Source organism: Canis aureus, chromosome 16 (genome assembly GCF_053574225.1).
Source record: "Canis aureus isolate CA01 chromosome 16, VMU_Caureus_v.1.0, whole genome shotgun sequence".
Lineage (NCBI taxonomy): Eukaryota > Metazoa > Chordata > Mammalia > Carnivora > Canidae > Canis > Canis aureus.
In genome coordinates, this window is record NC_135626.1 from 48,961,765 (window position 1) to 48,981,896 (window position 20,132).

At 57.8% G+C, this 20,132-nt stretch overlaps 1 protein-coding gene across 2 annotated transcripts; it reads right to left on the reverse strand.

The window, feature by feature from the left end:
• Nucleotides 1-200: 200 nt before the first annotated feature.
• Nucleotides 201-19,391, reverse strand: LOC144286849 (angiotensin-converting enzyme). 2 transcript variants are annotated; one of them, XM_077853874.1, is made up of 25 exons: nt 19,110-19,391; nt 18,435-18,602; nt 17,776-17,872; nt 16,576-16,719; nt 15,924-16,115; nt 15,252-15,349; nt 14,674-14,846; nt 14,057-14,280; nt 13,570-13,714; nt 13,247-13,345; nt 12,907-13,029; nt 12,405-12,616; nt 11,578-11,714; nt 10,555-10,713; nt 10,176-10,263; nt 8,042-8,185; nt 7,676-7,867; nt 6,454-6,551; nt 6,087-6,259; nt 3,849-4,072; nt 3,402-3,546; nt 2,998-3,096; nt 1,412-1,534; nt 866-1,053; nt 201-730 (listed from the first exon to the last, which is right to left on the reverse strand). In XM_077853874.1, exons 1-25 carry the CDS (start codon nt 19,374-19,376, stop codon nt 501-503), a joined length of 3,942 nt encoding a protein of 1,313 aa, XP_077710000.1. In that variant the 5' UTR covers nt 19,377-19,391; the 3' UTR covers nt 201-500. The 2 variants fall into 2 exon arrangements, with proteins under 2 accessions (XP_077710000.1, XP_077710001.1); XM_077853875.1 differs by lacking the exons at nt 12,405-12,616; nt 12,907-13,029; nt 13,247-13,345; ... (7 more) ...; nt 18,435-18,602; nt 19,110-19,391 and adding an exon at nt 11,847-12,116.
• Nucleotides 19,392-20,132: the final 741 nt, after the last annotated feature.

Below are 20,132 nucleotides of genomic sequence, written 5' to 3' on the forward strand. Positions count from 1 at the left end.
GGGCCGCCCGCCATGGCAGGACATTGGCCGGCTGCCTGGGCTAGAGGTGGGCGCTGGGGCCAGCGCTCCGGGGCATTTTCCCAGGCTCTTCTTGGAGGATGATGAAGACGCCCAGCGAAGTGACCCACTTGACTGCCCGGAGGCGGAGAGCATCCCTGTCCCTGTCCCTGGCTTCCCCACGAGGGACACAGACTCAGACGGGGGAGGCAGGTCCTTTAATTGTATTCACAGAGAGACGGGGAGGGGGCTCCGTGTTAGGTGGCCTGCTGCCCGGGGACTCGGGGGCAGGGGCCACGGGGGTTTGTGGTCCGGAGGGCGGATCGTCAGCACAGGATTCGAGGCGTGGTGAGGAGGGAGGTGACAGGCGGGGTGACAGGAGGCGGGCGCGCTGGGGTGAGCCGTGAGAGGAGTGGTGGGTCCTCAGCCCACGGCCCGAGCCCCCGGTCGGGTCTCTCGGTGGCGGACGCTCCCCGGCAGGCCCGGCCCGGTCAGCGGTCACCTCAGGAGTGTCTCAGCTCCACCTCGGAGCCAAACTGGGGCCCTCGGTGGGGCCGGCGGAGGCTGTGGTGGCGGATGCTGAAGAGCCGCTGGGTGAGGCCCAAGGTGGCCACCAGCAGGGCGACGCCCAGGAAGAGCAGCACCCACTGGCCCACGCGGGCCTGCTGCTCCTCCAGATCCAGGCCCAGGAAGTTGACGCGGCCGGTGCCCGGTAAGGGGCCTTCGGAGCGAGCTGGGCGGGAGAAGCAAGGGGGCAGACGGTGGGCGGGCGGCCGGGGCTCCCCAGGCTGGCTTCCCTGTCCTCGCTCTGGGACTGCAGCCCGCCTCGACGGGGGAGGGCCCGGCCCGGGGGGGGGGGGGGGAGTACCAGAGTTTGGCGTCCAGTTGTACTGAGGCCAGCCCAGCTTCTCCCCGTGCCGCCCGTTCTCCGTGAGCAGCCAGTCCAGCAGCGGCTTGAAGTAGTTCATCATGGCTGATGCAGACATGTTGGACTGGCCCGTGATCAGCTTCATGGCTTCCGGCCACGGCTTACTGAAGCCCAGTTTCATGGCATCCCTGGGGGCAGCGCCAAAGAAGGGAAACCGAGTCAGAAGGACAGGTGGAGAAGCTCACTGCTCCTGGCCCGGCCTAATTCCCACCCGCCATCCCCCCCTTCATAGCCTAAACCTCCTTTGGGATTGGGAGGGCAGGGGTGGGTCTGGGGGTGGGAGCGGGGGTAGGGGAGGGATGACTGGGGCCCAGAGGCTCTAGTTTCCTACTGGGATGCCACATGCAGGCCTGGCACAGGCTCCACCTGGGATCCCCAGTCCAGGCACCAAACTGGTGGGTGTTTCCAGAAGAGCCCCACCAGGTTCCTCAAAGCTGAGGAGTTAGAGGGTGGGGAATGGTCAGAAGAAAGGCAGAGAAGACTCACTCCAGGCGCTTCCCGGCCTCCTTAGATTGGTAGATGTCACACGTGTGCAAGGGGCCCTTATGGCCAGCTGCCTGACACAGAGCCTCATGGAATTGGAACTGAATGACAAAGCCAACAAAGTACCTGGAGTGGAGGGAAGCGTGGGGTGAGGTGGGGGTGGTTGAGGACCTGAGCCCCTGAGCCCTGGCCGCCCCTCATCTTCCACTGCAGCCAGCATGTCAGGGTGAGCTCACCCTCGGGTCTTCAGGATCATCAAGGCTCCCCATCTCCATGCCTCCCACCCGAGAGGCTCCCTTTACATCTCAGGAGGACCTGTTCTGAGGGCCTCTGGGATCACTCATAGGTGAGGAGGGTCAGGGCAGAGCCCTTCAAAGATTTGGCAGGTTGCTTCCGAGGCAGTGAGGTCTTGATTCCTGGGGTCAATGTAAGTAGAGGCCAGGTGTTGCCTCAAGGGTCACCTGCATTTATCCCAAACAGCAGGGATTCCCTGGTAGAAATCTGCCAGTCAAGTCCAGAGCAACCTCTCCACCCTGGGTTCAGAATGTCCCAAACCACCAGGGCAGGCCTCCCACTTTGAATGCTGGGCACAAGCCATGTGCCACTGACTTTCCTGGCATTTCTTAAAAGTGCTTTGCCAAGGTTGCTGGTCAGAATTTGGAATGTGTCTCCTTTGCCCACCCTGCCTAGAGAATTATCTTCAACTGGCTTCCATGTGAAAGCTAATGCTGGCTTGGGAGCTGGGAAACCAGCAGAAAAGGCAGGTGCTCCTTACAGGTCATACTCGTCCACTGCCCAGGTTGGGCCTGTTCTGAGATGTCCTTGGGCCCCCTTGGTCCTAATGTTCTCTGGAACATCTGAGCAGGCTTTCTCTCCCTTCCTGGACTCTGGGAGCACAATTCACCCACCCTACAGTTGTTTCTTGACTATATGCTGACATCATGTCAGATGCTAAGGTGGAAAGGTGGGCACAGTGATCACAAGCCCTCCCTCACTGGGCTTCCATGGAATAGAGGTGGCAAGGGCTAGAGGTGGCTACAGCCCTCCTGGGGCAGCCCTCACCACCCTCTGCTTTGCCTCACAGGTGGCCTCAGCCTACCTGCAGCTCAGAGACACCCGGACCCCTCCCCTTGAGGTCTCTCCAGACCCTTCCCTCCCAGGGAGGGCCCCCAGATCCAACTGGGTCTCTAACCCTTGCTTTACTATATAGACATTCTTCCAGGTACAACTCAAATGATATCATGGGCAATATGTTGAATATATAGTAAAGGAATAACAATCTTGTTTAAAAACAAAGCAGTGCTTAGGTCATGATCTAGCCAAAGTTATGGGTCACAGTTAATAATGTTAACTATCCAACCAAGGTCTTGTAACCATTAGCCAATTATAATAGTTTCTGTGTTCAACTCCTGGAGGGGGAGGCTCTCATCACATCAAAAGTGTGAAACAAGAGTGAACCTTAGTTGCAGGTGAGTGGCCTCAGCACAGCATGCCACTCAGCCAGGCCCCCCAGGTCACTGGACAGAGAGCCCCCGACAGGGCAGTGATGGCACTTTGAATACGGAATGACCTCTTCCCTTCCCCTTTACCTGATATAAGGCACACTTGAAGGAACATGGAACTTGGCCCCTGGGTCAAAGTCCCCTTGAGAACGGGCCACTGGGGGGCAGAGGCCCTGGTACTTCAGCCTGCCAAGGGGAAAGGAAAATTGAAGGGAGGGTTTGGGGAGAATCAAGTCAGGAGGAGTTGGTGTTTTTTAAGTAAAGGGTAGTCCTTGCCCCTGGAGCTACACAGAACACCCCAGACTCTGGTGTGTTGTGCCTCTCTGCACAATCACCCCCTGTGCACCTCATCACTTACATACACACACACAAACACACACACACACACACAAACATGCACTACGTGTACAGACAGTGACCTGAACACTCACACATGCAGACACCCATGGAGACACCCTCCACCCCAGGCCCCCACAGGAGCATTCTAGCACCTGAGGTTCCACCACTCCTGGTTGTAGTTCTCCTTGGTGATGCTTCCATCAAATACCCTCCAGCGCCACTGGTCAACCAGGTAGCTGAAGGGCACAAAGGCGATCTTGTCAAGCGCCATCTTCATTAGAAAATTGATGTCTTGCTCTGCAGAGGGAAGGGACGCTGGTCATCAGATCTCCAGCCATCTCACAGCGGCTCAGCCAGGACAGGTGTGCAGCGGGTGGAGAGGGCAGGAGAGGGCTATATCCCCCTGGGTCTAGCAACCTGCCTCTTGGGCTGGTATGTGGGTTCCATCCTCCCGGCTCACCCTGCTGGTGGCATCCTTGTTTTCCGTTGTTCTGTCTCAGCCTCTGTCTATGAGCCATCGAGTGTCCTCTCCCTGCTTCCCAAGCGCACTGCCCCCTCTCAGCCCCTCTGCCCACCAGGACCTCCCGTTCCTGTCTCACCGTAGCCACCGCTCTCGCTACTCAGCAGGTTGATGCTGTGGAGGTGCTTGGGGGTAGACACGGAGAGTGCCAGCACATCTCCAATGGCCTCATGAAAGCCAGGGTTGGCGCCCTCCCGGAAGGTCACAGGCAAGTCCTTGTACTGCATGAAATACTGTATGTGGCCCATCTCGTGATGGGCCACCACCAGGTCCTCCATGTTCACAGTGGTGCACTGCTTGATCCTGGAACACGGGGGCGGGGCAAAGGCATCTGCTGTCCTTACTGCACACAGAGCAGATGCCCATCAATGCTCTGTGCAGGAAACACAGCATTATGGGAAGGAAAACCAAAGGAGGCATGGAGTAAGCCTGAGAAAGAGGGAATCTGAGGGTTGGAAGCCCCTAAAGCATGGTCATTCAGGCCACTCTCTGCCTCCAGCTTCCCTCAATAACTCCAGCCCTCACTGCTGCCATGTTTTCTAACTGTACAAAGTACATGCTCTAGAGGCATTGGGACACTCAGTTATTAGTGTAGGAGTTTCTAGAATGTGGGTTCCGTTGTTTTTCATGCACACATTTTGTCTCTTCTAAGACTTAGGCTTCCTGGAGCAAACAACAGTTATTCTGAGCTATTCTGCCTCCCATGTGCCCAACACCAGCAAACATATTCACCCCCGGACGTCTACGGCTAGGGCTGAAATGTCATCTGCAGAGCTGTCCACACTGGAGGTCCCACCTTCCTCTCTTTCCTCATTTTTTCTCTTTTTTTAAGATTTTATTTATTTATTCATAAGAGACACACAGAGAGAGGCAGAGACATAGGCAGAAGGAGAAGCAGGCTCCATGCAAGGAGCCCGATGTGGGACTCGATCTCAGGACTCCGGGATCACACCCTGAGCCGAAGACAGACGTTCAACCGCTGAGCCACCCAGGTGTCCCTTTCCACATTCTCTTTTGTGAGCCAGTGAAATCCCCTATGAGGATTTCAGAGCCCTTCAGTTCAGTTGACCCTGTTTTTCTGTCATTGTATTGGGAGGGGAAGAGCTTCCCAGCATCCCCATTACACCAAGGTTGGGGTCTGTCCATCTTCTCCTATGACTCCTCATATAAGGGAAGACTCCCAGATTCTGTCTACATCTAGCCCTACAGTTGAAGTCCTCATACCTTTGGAGGAAGGGCCCAAGGGCAGGCAATCCAGTGAACCCTGGCTGGTTTGTTCTAGTCTCTCTATGTCCACTCTTATAAGAAGACACTTCGTCAATAGTGGCAGATCATCTTTGCCACTTCTCCCAAGACATGGGGTCTTCTTTCCCTCCTTTGAATCTGGGTTGGCCTTGTGACTTGCATTAGCCAATAAAGTGTGGCATAAATGACTGCCAGTTTTGGATTTAGCCTTAGCAGGACTGGCTATTTTTGCCTTCTTTCTGGGGGATGCCAAGTGCCAAGTAGGAAATCTACCTGACTCTCATACTGGGAGGAAGCCCAGGCTAGCCTGGAGACAGAGATGTCCCACCAACCCCCAGCTGCTCCAATCATCCCAGTCCAAGGACTCAACATCTGAATAAAGAAGCCAACTTGATCCCTTCTGTCCCAGTGCATGCCACATGGAGAAAAGATGAGGAACCCAATCAAGGGCCAGAACCGAGTCCCCAGACAGATGGCCCCACTGAGCTACCCTGCCGTCTCCAGCCATCAGAGCCACCCCAGCTGAGGTCTCCATCATTGTACAGCAGGAGCAAGCCATGTCCACTTCATGTTGCCTGCTCTCCTGACTCATAAAATCATGAACATGAACAATTTTTTTTTATATCACTAAGTTTGGGGTGGTTTGTTCTGCAGCAATAAATAACTATCCTCTGATGAAGACAACTTCTGAGCCTCTGCCGATGGTGGATCTGTGTGAAGTCCTCAGTGCCCTCAGGTTCTTCTCTGTATCAAGGCACACACACCCACATAGATGGCCTGCGATACGCAGGGGCCGCCCCAGAATGAGAGAAAGCTAGGCAGCTCACACTGCTCTCACCCAGGACTGGTCAGGGCCCGAGAAGACCCTCATCTGGTAGACAAGATGCCCCTGCCAGAAGCGAATGGCTAAGCCCAGGGTCAGGCCCAATGCTCTTGACCCCTCATCCTAAGCTCTGGTCCCTATACTTGCTTTGCTTGCTATGGCTGAGGGGACAATAGTAGAACCTTTACTTGGCTCATCTCCTTGCTACTGGCCTCAGGATATGGTCCCCTGGCTGCCACCTGGACACACCTGAAGTCCTTGCCATTGTAGAAGTCCCAGGCGGAGGCATGGCACACTACTTCCCGCCCATCAGTCGGCTTCTCCAGCATTGACTTATTCCAGAACTCAAAGGGCACAGGCAACAGCCCCAGGGAGGTGAAGAAATTGTTCGCTTCTTCAAACATCCTTTTGGGAGTCCAGCCCTGCAAGCAGAGGGAGCTCTGCCAAAACTGGGGGCGGGACGAAGGGAGCAGACTGTGTGCTGCAGTCAGGGTGGGGGTTGGAAGAGGGCCAAGCCAGAGGGAATTCCTGTCCCACTGAGGCAGAGGTCTCCCCTCCCCTGTGCCCTGGGGCTGCCCTGGAGGAGCAGAAATGTGACCAGGGGCCCAGTGTGCACCTGCTTTATCATGGCCTCTGTGGCATCTATCTTGGGGGCTGAAGGGAAGGGTACCACCAAGTCATAGATGTTGGACCACGTCTGACCCCACATGTTCCCTGGAGGCAGATGGGGGAAGAGAAGAGAAAGGGGAGAAACAGGTGTTATTTCCTACACTCAGCACCATCACCCATGGAGAAGGAACCAGATCCCAGTCTTAGGATCTTAACAGCGTCTCTTGAGCACCTACTGTTTGCAAACTGTGTTAGGCATTTGATATGCATTGTCTCCAGCCTCCACATCCAGCCCACCAGGTCATTACTGGCTCTGAGTGCCAAGGTCTGAGCTCTATGCCCCAGCTCTGCCCCCATTCCCAGGGCCATTGGGCACAGGGCCTCCTCTTCGGGCTCTGTGTTCCTCAGTCATCAAGCTGATGTCCATTCTGATATTCTTGGTCTCACCTGAGTGGGATCCAGGATGGCTGGTCTCTTAGGCTACAAGGTCCCCAAACCTGGATGAATTTCTGGGGTCTCCCTCATGATTGGCGAATGGTCTGTGGCCCTGTCTGGCCTCTGCTCACAGTAACAAGCCCTCCAAGGATGTGTTCTCAGTGGCCCGACGGGGACAAGAACCCGATAGCCTCTGGCTTTGCTGCTCTCTCCACCACCCCTCTCTGTCTTCCACTACCTACTTCCTGTGTTCAGGGCATCTCAGTTTACAACCCCTAAAAAAAAAACGAGGGTCCAAAAGCTGGGATGGATCTACACTCTCCATACTCTCCTCTGTTCTCCTAACTCCCCTTAGCCTGAACCTTTTGTGTCTGCTCTTCTCCTTCCTCCCACTACATCTCCCATTCCGTCTGTCCGAGCCTGTCATCTTTCAAGGCTCTGGTCACATGCCACCTATGGGGAGGCCCCAGGTCTAACTCACAGCCTTTCCTCACCCCCTGCCTCCCCGCTGTTATGCCGTCTTGAGCTGCCATCTTGGGTGGTATGGTCTCCTGCATCATTATTATAAATTCCTCCACTGATCCATCTGGGTGACCCGCCCCATGTGGCTCTGTAGCAATTGTGGTGCTCAAAGCAAGCAGGGGGCTCATCTCCTTGCACCCAGCTGCCACCCCACCCCAGCTCCGGCCTCACATCTTCATTCCAGCCACCTGACATGCTGTCCAAAGATCCCCCCCAGCCTGCCCTCTGCCCTCTGGATAGCACTGGCCCTCCCCCCCAGGACTTGTCCTCACCCAGCAGGTGAGCTGGAATGGGGCCCTCCAGGTTGATGTGCTGGGGCCCGTAGTGGCGGTGCAGGGCCCGGCGCACGTAGGCGTGGAGGTTCAGGTAGAGTGGCTGCAGCTCCTGGTAAAGCTGCTCCAGGTCTTGCTCCAGGGACGGCATCTCATACATGGCTCTCCAGGAGTCACCTGCATCTTCGTAGCCTGCAGAGGGGATGTGGCCAGGCTCTCTGGACACCCGACCAGTCCTGGAGTGCCCTCAGCCCCACCTCCTCTAGGGACCTCCCTCTCATCAAGTTTTGGGGCTCAGAGGATGCTTCAGAGGCCCCTAGTAGGGCTGGAACCAGAGAGCTAGTGATACTGGCAGGAGGGACTTACCGTTGAGCCGGGCAGCCTTGTTGGCAAGTTCCACGTACTTGGGGAAAAAAGGGAGGATTGCTCTCCCCACTTTTTCTCGCCAGCTCTTCCAGGCCCACAGCAGATCTTCATATTTCCGGGATGTGGCCATCAGATTCGTCAGATCTGCAGGGACGGGTTGAATGGCTCGAGCCTCTAGCCCTTGACTCCCCTCCCACCTCCTATAAGGTGAAGTCAGTCACAGGGGTTTGGAGCTGGGGTAAGCATGGTGAGACTCGTGAAAAGGCCTGTACAGGCAACAAGTCTAGTGAAATGGGAGAAAGGGTGGTGCACTTTCTAGAAAGGTCTCCACAGGGCAACCGCCTCAGGCTTAGGGGGCACAACACTCCTGTGAGGGGTGCGCTGGTTTTCACATGAGTGTTTTGGTGACATGGCAGGTCCCCCCAGCCAGGAAGTGGCCCAACCAGGCACAAAGCAAAGGTCCAGACCCTGGAGCTGCTGCTGGTGCCCACTGATTCCCTGCTCATCCCTCCGTGGGAAGGACAAATGGTTTGGAGGTCACAAGACCCAAGTTCCTATCTAGTGTCCCAGAATAACCTCACGGGTCACAAGACCCCCCTTGCCCTATCTGTAAAATGGGGGTAAACCAACATTCATGGGGGTGAAAAAATCTAATGGGAGCATGAGGCCCCTGAGCAGGGTGTGTGCCTCATTGGTCTCTGCGTCCTCACGGGACCCAGGACATCTTTCACAAACTGCTCGTGAACTGGACGGAATACAAGGACAGCCATGGAGACAAAGTACAGAGAGCCATCCCAGCACCTTCAAGGAGCCAGAAGTCCTGGCTCTGTGTCCTGTCAAAGCCATGCCGCGTGTGTAGCCTCCTCCATATGGATTGCATGGAGCTGACATGCACGGGGCGGAGCCGGAACGAGAATGGCCTGAACTCACATGTCATTTCTGAAGCCCCACGCAGACCAGTGGTGGCTCCCCTTCCTGGCCACCAGCCTGCGCCGGAAGGCTACAACCATTCAGGGCCATACACACCTCATTATCTGACTTGTGCTCTCTCTCTCCCTGTTTTGGAATATGCTTCGTGATACCTCCTTCTCACAGAGAAAGTACATTCCAATGAATTGTTTGAAAAAAAAAAAAACATATTTGGAGAATTTCACCTCTGCCCTCTGCTGATGTATTCTGTTTTGTGGGTGCTTCTTCATCTTACTAACGGCAGTGATCTGATGGCCCAGGTCTGGATTAAGAGGCTAATTGGTGGGGGGTGGGGGAGAGGGTGAAGACTACACTCCCTTTAACGCTCTTCTCCATAACCGTGCGCACACACATGCACACAGCACACATACGCCCCCACAACACTGTGCGTGCATCCCCATGTATACAAACCGTAGGCCAAACCCTGTCTCAGGAAAACTGTCTCTCTCTCCTGTTTATTTTCCATTTCCCCTCTATTTGTCATTGTTCTAATGTGGGAGTTGGGCAGAGGGCCAGGAAGAGATGGTTTCTGGGTAGCGATTCCTCAGGAAGAATGTTTATGCCTCTGGCTCCCCAACCCTTGGGAGAATGGGTCAGGAGGGAGAAGGGAACATATCTGTGTGCAGGTACTTGGGTGTCCAGGGTGAGCTCTTTCAAAGGGAAGAAGGTAAAAAGGACCAGCCAATGTGGAGAGAGAAAGGGGACAAGCAAGAGCTGGTCCATTCCTTTAAGATGGGATTGGGTTCTATGAGCTGTGGCTTCAATTTGGGGGATGGGGGAGCAAGGAGGAGGCCAGAGAAGGTGGGAAAGACACAGATAGGGTGAAGGAAGGAAGGTACCTAGAGTTACTATCCCTAGTTGGGGATCTAAGCACTCAACAGACAAATTTGAGGTACCTCCTACTTTGAAGGGCAGAGGGCAGAGAGGAATAGAGAGGAATCCAGGGAGGGCCCAGAGGGGGCAGAAGGGTGGATATAAGGCTACGATCAGCTTGGAGATGAAGTACGTGCCCAATCTAAGTGGTGGCAGAGAAGCCCCACTGGTAGAAAACAGCGAGTGAGTCCCCCACGAGGTAGGAGCACCTGACCCTCTCCAAGGGCCAGCACCCCTAACACTGCCAACGCCAGCCTCCCCCATCTCCCTCTCGTTCCCCACGTGCACTCACCAGGCTCCAGCTGCAGACAAGTGCCGTTGGTGTGGCACACAGAGGCCACGCTGTAAGTGGTTTCCATGTCCAGCAGGATCTTGTTGTACTGCAGGAGGAAGAAGACAGGCGGCAAGCTGCAACCTTTGCTACCCGTTCTGCCCCTGGCACCACCCGGGGGGTGGGGGGTTACTGTGGAGCTGGGGGAGTGTGTTCCCAAAGGTGCTCCCTTCTCAGTAATTCTGTGGGTGATGTCACCACGGCAGATGTCACAACAGATAGAGGAAGAGGAAGCAGCACGAAGGCCAGACCTTGTACTAGGCTCACTCCCCTGAGCCAGGACCTGGTCCTGGTCCTGGATCTTCCATTCCCTGCTCCCCACAAGCCACAAGCCACATACCTCTTCCAGCTCCTTGGCAGGGAGTGCTGCCCGTTCTAGGTCCTGAATTTTCTTTATCATCCGCTTGATGCTCGCATTTTGGAAGTTAGTCACGTCAAACTGCCTGGCCCAGGTGCCAAACTTGAAGGTGTGGTTTGCCATCTGTATGTTCTTCTGCAGCTGAAGGTATAGGGGGAGGCATGTCGTGAGGCCCAGGAGCTGTGTCAAAGGAGGACTACTGGAGGGGACTGGGGGCTGCCATGGCGGGGGGCTGTTTTATCAGATTGTTGCCTTTGCTCTTCAACCTGGACTGTCTGTAATGTCTGTAATGTCTTGCATGCGGTACATGTCCCTCAACGGATACCCATAGTCACACAAGACATATCCTGGCTGGGGTAGAGAAGGGGAAGCCCAGCCTGTAACTTGTTAGGATGGAGAAGGTTGGTATTAGCTCTGTGGCCTCTCTGAGCTTCGGAGTCCCTTCTGTAAAATGTGAATAAGATCACTACTTTTGCAAGGCTGTTGAAGAACAAAGGAGGCAGGAGATGTAAAGCACCAAGGAATGGTGGCCAACAAACAATAGTCTTCAAAAAACATTAGCTCTCTGTGGCTCACCTCGGTGTAACCTGCGCTTACCACATAGGCAGGGAAGGGGGTGAGGGGAAGCTAGCCCTCACTGTGGTGGCAAAAAGGGGTTGTCAATCTAAAAATCCACCCTTAGCATCACCTGTCTGTGCAAACCATTCTAGTACTAACAGCAGATTACTTGCTAATGAAAGACAACTTTGTTAGGCATTGAGTAGATGCCCACCCAAACCTGAAGCCGAGTATTATTTGAGATATTCCATCTAGATTTTTCACAAATTCTGACAGCTCTGCTCCCCTCGCCCCACCCCTCTGCAGCCACACTGAGGGAGGGAGGGGGCATTTGGCTCTGCCTTGGGTTTGGAGGATCAGTCCCTGAGGGGAGGAGCACATATGTGCTGTACGTGTGCGTGAGTGTGGGTGCCCATGCGAGTCCAGGGCATGGAGGGGGCCCCCTACCAGGATCTTGCTGGTCTCTGTGGTGATATTGGTGTTATAGTTCCAGTTAGCCTCAGCATATTCATTCCATATCACGAGCGATCTCCGGTCATATTCCTCCACAAACCTTCTGGCCTCAACTTCATCGGTCACCAGGCCTGTGGAACAGAGAGGGAAACAGACAGGCCTCCCCTTGCCCTCTGTTGCAGGTTGGCCTGCTTCTGCCCCCAGAACTGCCCCCACCTCCTGCTCCTTTCCTTCCAGGCCCCGTCCTGCCCCCCAGCTGCTACCACTTGGGCTCTGGGTTGTCTGGCTGCTGCTTGTTGCCTGGTGAGTTGTCTGGTGAGTTGTTGTCTGGCTTCTGGTTTTTGCCTGGCTGGTTGTTCCCTGGGTGGTTGTCACCTGGTAGGTGGCCTCCTGGCTGGGGACCAGCATAGGGTGCCCACAGCAGAGCAGGAGGAGAAAGAGGCTAGGCAGTCCTGGAGCAGCCCAACCTTGGCCCATGGCCGCAGGACACCAGAGCCCTGTAGCCACAGCCCTCTGGCCAATAAGAGTGGAGCCTGTAATGTGATCTCATAGAGCAGTGTGCCCACCAGCCTGCCCCCCCCGGGGGGGCACTTAGATCTAGACACACCCTCCCTAGAATGCTGGGGAAAAAGACATGCCCATTCTCCGCCCGGGTCCCTGTGATGAGCTAAGGGTGCTGCACAGTCTTTTGGGGTAGGGTGCCGGGGCCCAGCTGTTTGCTGCTACCAGGAACCAGGAACCAGGAACCAAGGGGACTGGGTCCGGAGCCCGGAATTGAGAACTCACTTTAGCACCCGCCCCACCCTCACTCAGGGCTTTACCAATGTCCTGTGGGTAATTGTTGGGCATCGGTGGCCGCCACTGGTATTCTGGCCATCCCAGCACCTCGCCGTTGCGCTTGTTCTGCTCCTGCAGCCATCGGCTGACGGGCTGGAAGTAGTCGAGCAGTGGTTGAGCGTCCAGGGTGTCTGAGCCAATCGCCTCCCTGAGCACGTCCTGCCAGGGCCTTGAGGAGCCTGCCCGCAGTGCCTCCCTGTCGGGCAGAGTGGGCACGGTGGGTACGAGGCTCAGGCCTGCATCCCAGCCGGGCCTCTGGCCCACCTCCCAGAACAGCAACAGCAGGACTCTGGAGACTAGGAGCTTGGCAGGGGAGCAGGGACTCCGTAAATACTTGATGAGAGGCAGACGGGCGTGGAAAGGAAGAAAGGCACCCTCCACCAGGAGCCCCGTGGCTCTCCTATGAGCAGCCTGTCGCTTTCCAGACACATCTCCCTCCTGCCTCTCCCCTCGCCTCCCACTGGCCCTCCCCATGCCCCTACACACCGGAGCTTGGCCCCCGCCTGGGTGGACTGGTAGATGTCACACGTGTGCAGCGGGCCCTGGTGGCCTGCCTCCTTGCACAGGGCTTGATGGAACTGGAACTGCAGGACAAAACTGACGAAGTACCTGCCAGTACAGGAGGGGCATTAGGGGGGCGGGGGGGGCCTCGCCCAGGCCCCATGCAGCTCCTCCCGGGGCAGAAAGGGGCTGCCTTAGGGGAGAAGAGAGAAGCCAGCGGGCGCAAGAGAGAGGCCTACTTAAATTCAGGCTCTGGGGGCGAGGGAGCAGAGGATCATGGGGACAAATGGTGGGACAGAACTGGGCAGGAGGGGGCCGCTAGTACCTGATGTATGGTGTCACATTTGGGACGTGAAACTTAGCTCCGGCGTCAAAGTGGGTTTCATTTCGGGCAACTGGAGGACAGATCCCCTGATACTTGGTTCTAGAAGAGAGTGGTTCAATTGTCTTAGGACAGAAGTGTTGTGCACTTCTGCTGCTTTGGCCTTTGCAGGTGTTCCCACCAGGCTGTCCCTTCCCCCTTTTGGTGAATGGTGGAAGACTTCCTGGAGGAGGGAGTTTTAGGTAGGAAAGAATAGGTAGGGAAAAGGGTGGAGACAACATCAGCCACGTTGGGGTTAGGCCCTTTCCTGCTCCCTCTTTACTCACCGAAGATACCACCAGTCAAAGTTGTAGCGGGAAGGGGGGGTACGCCCACTAAAGACCCCCCAACGCCACTGGTCTACCAAGTAGCCGAAGGGCAGGAAGGCAATTTTTTCCAGTGCCATCTTTAACAAGAAATTGATGTCACTTTCTGTTGGAAGACAAGATGAGAAGAGTGAGGTCAGAAGGAGATGCGAGTCCAGCTGGATAGGGTGGGACTGGGCAGGAGCCAGCAGGAGGCGGAGTCGGCAGACATAGAGAAGGGAAGGCCAGCCTTCACGACCATAGAGCCCTGCTTGGGAGAGGGTCCTTGGGCAGTGTCCAGTTGGGACTTGGGGTGAGCTGTGAGGCTCCAGGTGGATCCCCAGAGCCTCCTGACCTGGGGCAGAGAGGAAGAACCAGGAAGCGCAGGTGGGAGCGTGGGCAAGCTGTCCTGCTTGGGCTGGAATAGGGTCCAGGTGGGGCTGGGCTGGGTCCTCTCCACCTCCCATACCTATGTCATTGCTGACATTGTCCAGCAGGCCAATTTTGTAAAGATGTGCAGGAGTGGAGACGGAGAGCGCCAACACATCCCCGATGGCCTCATGGAAGCCGGGGTTGGCCCCTTGGCGCAGGGAGACAGGCTGCTCTTTGTACTGCAGATAGTATTGCACATGGCCCATCTCGTGGTGCACCGTGGACAGCTGGTCCATCGTAACCCGCGTGCACTGCTTGATCCTGGGGCAGAGAGATGGTGAGCGTGAAGGTGAGGGACAGGGCAGGGCAAGGGCCAGAGCACAGGGAGGCTGGCACCTAAGGGAAAGGAGCCAAGCGGACACGGCCCTGCGCCTCCAAGGAGCTGGTGGAAACATATAAATGCTTTGCCTTGTCCAGCCCACACTCAGGTCTTTCTCCTCCACTCCAGTGTACAGAGCCGCCACCTGCCAAAGCTGCCAAGGGAGGGCAGCCCAAAGGGTCTCATATACCCAATGACCTTGGAAGAGACCCAGCGGCCCCCAAACAGTATTGGGGCTGGGGTGGAGGTGGACCTGGAAACTGGCTTTTCCGTGCCCAGCGAGCCCACCCTTCCTGGAGCTCCAGACCGCCCCCCCTTCCCTCCCATGTCTAGACCTGAAGTCTCTCCTGTTGTAGAAGTCCCAGGCAGAGGCATGGCACACCACCTCACGCCCGTCGGTTGGTTTCTCCAGCATGGACCCTGCCCAAAACTCAGGAGGCATGGGCGAGAGCCCTAGGGAGGTGAAGAACTCCTCTGCCACCCGGAACATGTGCGTAGTGTTCCAACCCTGGTGGGGGGTGTGCAGGTACAAGTCAGGGACCAGCTATGGGAGCTCACTGTGGTTGTCCTGGGGTGGGTGGGGGGCAGGCCTAGGGTTGGCTCCTTTCCCATGACGGGAGTCTCTGCTCTGCGGCCTCCCTTCCCAGAAGCAGAGCCCCTATTAACCACAGTGGGAAAACAAAAGTAGATGGTTACCCACACTCCACTTACCTGAGGGGTCCTGGAGGGGGGGGTTGGCACTTCAGCCAGGACACAGGCCTCAACTCACGGTTTGTACATACACTCCAGGCCATAGAAAGGGACGGAGCGAGGTCCCTCCCCTCCCCATCTCCCTCATGTGACTTCTTTCTCCCCTTCTCCCCATGTCTGACTCCTGTGTGCTACCCCCACCCCAGCCTGACTCCGAGCTTACCTTGCGCACCATAGTGCTGGTAACATCGAGACTGGGCTTGTCGGGGAAAGGCACCATCATGTCATAGAGGTTGTCCCAGCTCTGGGCCCACATGTCCCCTAGACAGAGGAGGGAGGCCAGACAGTTTAGCTCCCTGCCTGGCCAGTGTCCTCCCTGCCCGCTTCCCCAGGTGTGTCACTGAGCAGGACTCTGGGTCCCTGGCACCTGGAGCCTGGGCACTCAAGTGTAGCAGCCTGCTCAGCATCTCAGGCCCACTCGCACTCCCAAATGCTCTGGGTTCCCCAGGGTTGACAGGGGGAGCCTAAGTTCCTTCCCTATGCTACCAGGGTCCCCGACTCCTGATGCTGAGGCAGGCCCTCCAAAGGGCTTGCTTCCTGGAACATAGTCTAAGATCATCATTCCTCCCGCATTGGACCTGGAGTCAAAGTCTTCACTGTGACTCCTAGCTCCACCTTTTACTAGTTCTCTGCCCTCTGCTAAGTCGATGTGCCTCCAGCCCTGGGCACCCTGTCTGAAAAGTAGGAACAGTACTGACGATTGAGAAGGGCCACCTGCCTTAAGGGGTTGTTGAGGGAGTCACATGGGCTCATGTGCAGGAGTGCTCTAGAATGTGACACAGGTGGAGGACAATCTGTGGGACACGCGTGGAGGGAGACAAGGTGACATTCTTACCCAGCAGGTGAGCCGGGATGGGTCCCCTGAGGTTGATGTATCTGTCTCCATATCGGCGGTGCAGTGCGCGGCGGACGTAGGCATGGAGGTTCAGGTAGAGGGGCTCTACTTGATGGTAGAGGTGCTCCAGATCCTCCACGAAGGTAGGCGACTCATACCAGGAGCGCCAGTAGGCCCCTGTGTCTGAGAAGCCTGGGGGGAGGGTGGGGAGTGTTTGGGGTGCAGCTCAGGCCCCAGGCTGGGGCACCCAGCTACTGCTTCACCATTCTCCTGGCTGCGGGCCCGTGTATCTGCCAGCTAGTTAGGAAAGACGGCTTGGGGGCTGCTGCTCTAAGACTTTCCAACTAGGGGTTGTTCTAACTCCAGCTAGATAGATCCTGGAGAGGTGAAGATGAGCGCTAGGGCTTCAAAGTGTGCCAGGAGGCGCAGTGTGAGGGCCGCACAGCCGCCTGGATGAAGGCAGGTGGGGCTTGAGCTGGTTCCACCGTCCACTACCTACCTGTGCCTTCTTGAGTCAGTATATGGAGTCATTGTAATGGCTGCTCTGTGTGACTCGGGGGTTGGGCTCCGTGGGGCCAGGGGATGGGGGAGCACCCAGCAAGGTGGGAAGGGCAGCACTCACTCCCACCATGGATGGGGTGGGCGAACTCACCATCCTTCTGGTAGGCCTCATTGCTGAGGACAGTGAAGTTCTGGTACAGGGGCTTCAGCGGGGTGCCCACAGCATTGTGCCAGCCCTCCCAGGCATAGAGCAGCAGGGCGTAGTTTCTTGAGATGGCCATGATGTGGGTGAGCTCTGAGACACAGGGGAGCAGGGTCAGTTGCTTCCACCAAGGCAGCAACGGTCTACAGTAGAGCTCACATGCCAGTCCTCACCATCTCTATCTGCTTCCTCAACATCACATGGGGATGGGGTTCAAGTCCAAGTTCAGTCACCGCCTTGCAATGAGGGCAAACCCCTCTCGACTCTCTGGCCTCAATGCCTTCTCAGTCCTCTGTCTTTCAGAAACCCATACACCAAATCCCTCGATGGAGACACTTTGAAAACCCCCTTTTCATCACAGTGTCCCCAAAGGCAAGGGCTGCCCACAGGCTGGGCGGGATGGGGCTGGGAGCTATGCAAAGCAAGCACTCAAGAGAGACCCTTGTCCCCACGGAAGTGAGGCTCTAAGGGAGGGGATACAAAGAGGATGTGTCCAGAGGCCAAAACCCAGACAGATCCTTCACAGCTCTCATTGGTTGGAGTGCTAACCTTAGGCCACCTGGTAGATGAGGGGGCTGTGGGTGTGGGAGGAGAGAAGGAGGGTCACAAGGGGTCTAAGGCCTGTGGAGGGCTCTGGGGAGACTGAAAGGACCCATGAAAGGGAAAAAACACAGGCGGCCAGGAATAAGGCTAGTGGGAATAGGAGAGGCCAAAGCACCCATGGAGGCAGGGATGGTGTGGGAGCTGGAGGCTGGAGTTTCAGAAATCAGTCTGCTGGGAGAAGCAGGGATGTGGGAGCATCTGACTGTTCAGCCCTGGTTGGAGGTCAATACCTTTGGGTTTACCCACTCCCTCCATGGGCCCTCCCTTTTTTTTTTTTTTTTAAGATTTTATTTATTCATGAGAGACACACAGAGAGAGGCAGAGACATAGGCAGAGGGAGAAACAGGCTTCTATGGCGGGGAGCCTGATGGAGGACTCCATCCTAGGACCCTGGGACCATGACCTGAGCCAAAGGTAGATGCTCAACCACTGAGCCACCCAGGTGCCTCAGGGCCCTCCCATTAAACACACCCTCTTCCTGGGTGCAGCTGGGCCTTGGGGTAGGGCTGGGAAGCCCCAACCGAGACAATAGAGACAGAGCCATACCTGGGTCCAGGGACCAGCAGATGGCAGTCTTGTTGGGGTAGAAGCAGACCCTGGCTGTGGAATAGATCCTGTTCATGTTGCTCAGCAGAGCGTTGTACTGGAGAGTTAGAGTTGAGAAAATGTTAGCAGTGAACACCCCCAGAGACAATCTGGTGGCGCCCCTCTCCTCTCTTTGCTAGGATGAAAAGGAGGCCTGGAGAGGGGACGTGGCCAGGACACTCAGGACACTTCTGATCACTAATCTACTGATCCCCCTCCCAGTGGGGCAGCCTGTGGATGCGGAAACAAGTGTCCTTAGAATTTGGGATGGGGTTCAAGTCCAAGTTCAGTCACCGCCTTGCAATGAGGGCAAACCCCTCTCGACTCTCTGGTCTCAATGCCTTCTCAGTCCTCTGTCTTTCAGAAACCCATACACCAAATCCCTCGATGGAGACACTTTGAAAACCCCCTTTTCATCCGTTTACTTGAACTTCACTTTCTACACCCCATCTCTAAGAGAAATCAATGTTTCAGGAAGCCATTCTGGGCTCAGAGGCTTCTCCTGCAGCCAGGGTGCCTCCCACCCAGGGTCCCTTCCTGCCAGGCTCCCCCGCCAGCGCCCGGACGCCCTGGAGGCAAGCTGGCCACTTCTGCCTCGCCGCCCAGGTCCGAGGGCCCACCTGCTGACGCTTCTCCACAGGCAGGTTGGCAGGGCCCAGGGTGCGCACACCACTGATGACTCTTCGCAGGACTGGGTCGCTGAAGTTCTGCCAGATCGGGTCATACAGCTCCTTGGCCTTCTGGCCCCAGACCTCAGCAAACTCCTGGTTGAGCAGGGCCGCTTCCTCCTGCGGGCACCGGGGGGATACAGGGAGGCCATGGCTCCTTAAACGGGAGGAAGGCGGGGGGGCTCCCGGACACTGGGGCCTCCTCTCGGGCCTGCGGGGTCAGGAACTGGGGGAATCGGCCTCAGGTGGACGGTGGAGCAGAAACGGGGGCCAGAAGAGAGGCGGCTGGAGAGGAGGGTAAGGAGGCGGCGATGAGCAGGGGCAGGAGCCGTGAGGGGCAGGCTGAAGCCACCGGGGCCGCGGCCGGAGCGAGCGGGCACCCTGACCCAGCCCGAGGTCGTCCCGGGGCGCCGCCACCGGGGGGGGCTCGAGGCCAGGGGAGCCGGCTCCGTCCCCTCGGTGCTCGCACCGGGCACGGACCATGCGCCCGGCACCGCGCGGGGACACCACCGCGGGTCTGCGGGGCTCGGCGGGGTCGGGGGCTCCCCGCCCCCCAGCGCCGGGCCGCGGGCCTGTGATTGGGCGCCCGGGCCCCGCCCCGCCCCCGCCCCGGGCCCGCGCGCCCACCTGGCGCCGCGCGTTCTCCTCGGTGATGTTGGTGTCGTACGCCCAGCTGGCCACCGTGCTCTGGTACATCACCAGCTCGGCGCTCGAGTTGAAGCTCTGCACGAAGAGCTGCGCCCCGGCCTCGTCGGCGGCAAAGTTTCCGGGCTGCAGCTCGGGGTCGAGCGCCAGGGCGGCGGGCGGCGGCGGCGGCGGCAGGAGCAGCGGCAGCAGCAGCAGCAGCGGCAGCGGCAGCGGCCCCCGCCCGGGACGGCCCGGCGCGGCCCCCATGGCGCGGTGCGCGGTGCGCGGTGCGCGGTGCGGGTGCGCGGTGCGCGGTGCACGGTGCGGCGCTGCCCCTTCTCCCGCGCCGCGGCCGCCCTGCGGGTTATAAAACCCCGCCGCCGCCTTCCGACACACCCCCACCTCCCCGCCCCGCCGCGCTTCCTCCTCGACTCCAAAGTCCCCCGGCTGCGGGCCTAGCCGCGCGGGGCGGGGACCGACGCTTCCTGGCCCGCCTGGGCAGGGGCGCCCGCCCGGGGAGGGGCCAAGGCGGACCCCGCGAGCTGCAGCCCGGGAGAGGCGGGGGGGCTCAGGTCAGGCCCTCTCAGAGGAGGCAGGAGAGGGGGAGCCCCCCCGCGACACACGCGCACACCCCCCTCCGAGGCAGAGGGAGCCGGCAGTTTGCTGGAACACCCCAAGTCTGCACACGGTGCCCTCTCCTTGCCATCACCCAGCCTCGGCGCGGGGACCCGGGAGCCCGGCGGTGCCCGGGGCTCAGTCTCGCGGCCGAACGGCCCCAGGCCTCTCTGGGCTCCGGAGCGACAACGTGGGGGAGCTGTCCGCGGCGCCGCTGGTGCAGCAGAGATGGGGGTGCTGATCTGTCGCCCGGTCCGGCTTCTCCACCAGGCCTGGGGGAGGGGGTGTGGCCTGCACCCGCGACGGGAAGTTTCGGCTTTCGGCTTTGGCTTTCGAGAGGGGCTCGGAGCCCCGGGCTCACCTGTGGCCCGGGGAGGGGGTGAAGGGGAGGGGGGAGGGGGGGACTTA

What these genes read in the sequence shown, in the direction of transcription:
- LOC144286849 (XM_077853874.1), bottom strand. Translation starts at nt 19,376, where the DNA reads ATGGGGGCCGCGCCGGGCCGTCCCGGGCGGGGGCCGCTGCCGCTGCCG. An exon ending in TACAACAGGAGAGACTTCAG is followed by an intron (nt 14,281 to 14,673) that starts GTCTAGACATGG and finishes TCTCTGCCCCAG; the next exon opens with GATCAAGCAGTGCACGCGGG. An exon ending in TTGTCTGCAGCTGGAGCCTG is followed by an intron (nt 8,186 to 10,175) that starts GTGAGTGCACGT and finishes CCGTCCCTGCAG; the next exon opens with ATCTGACGAATCTGATGGCC.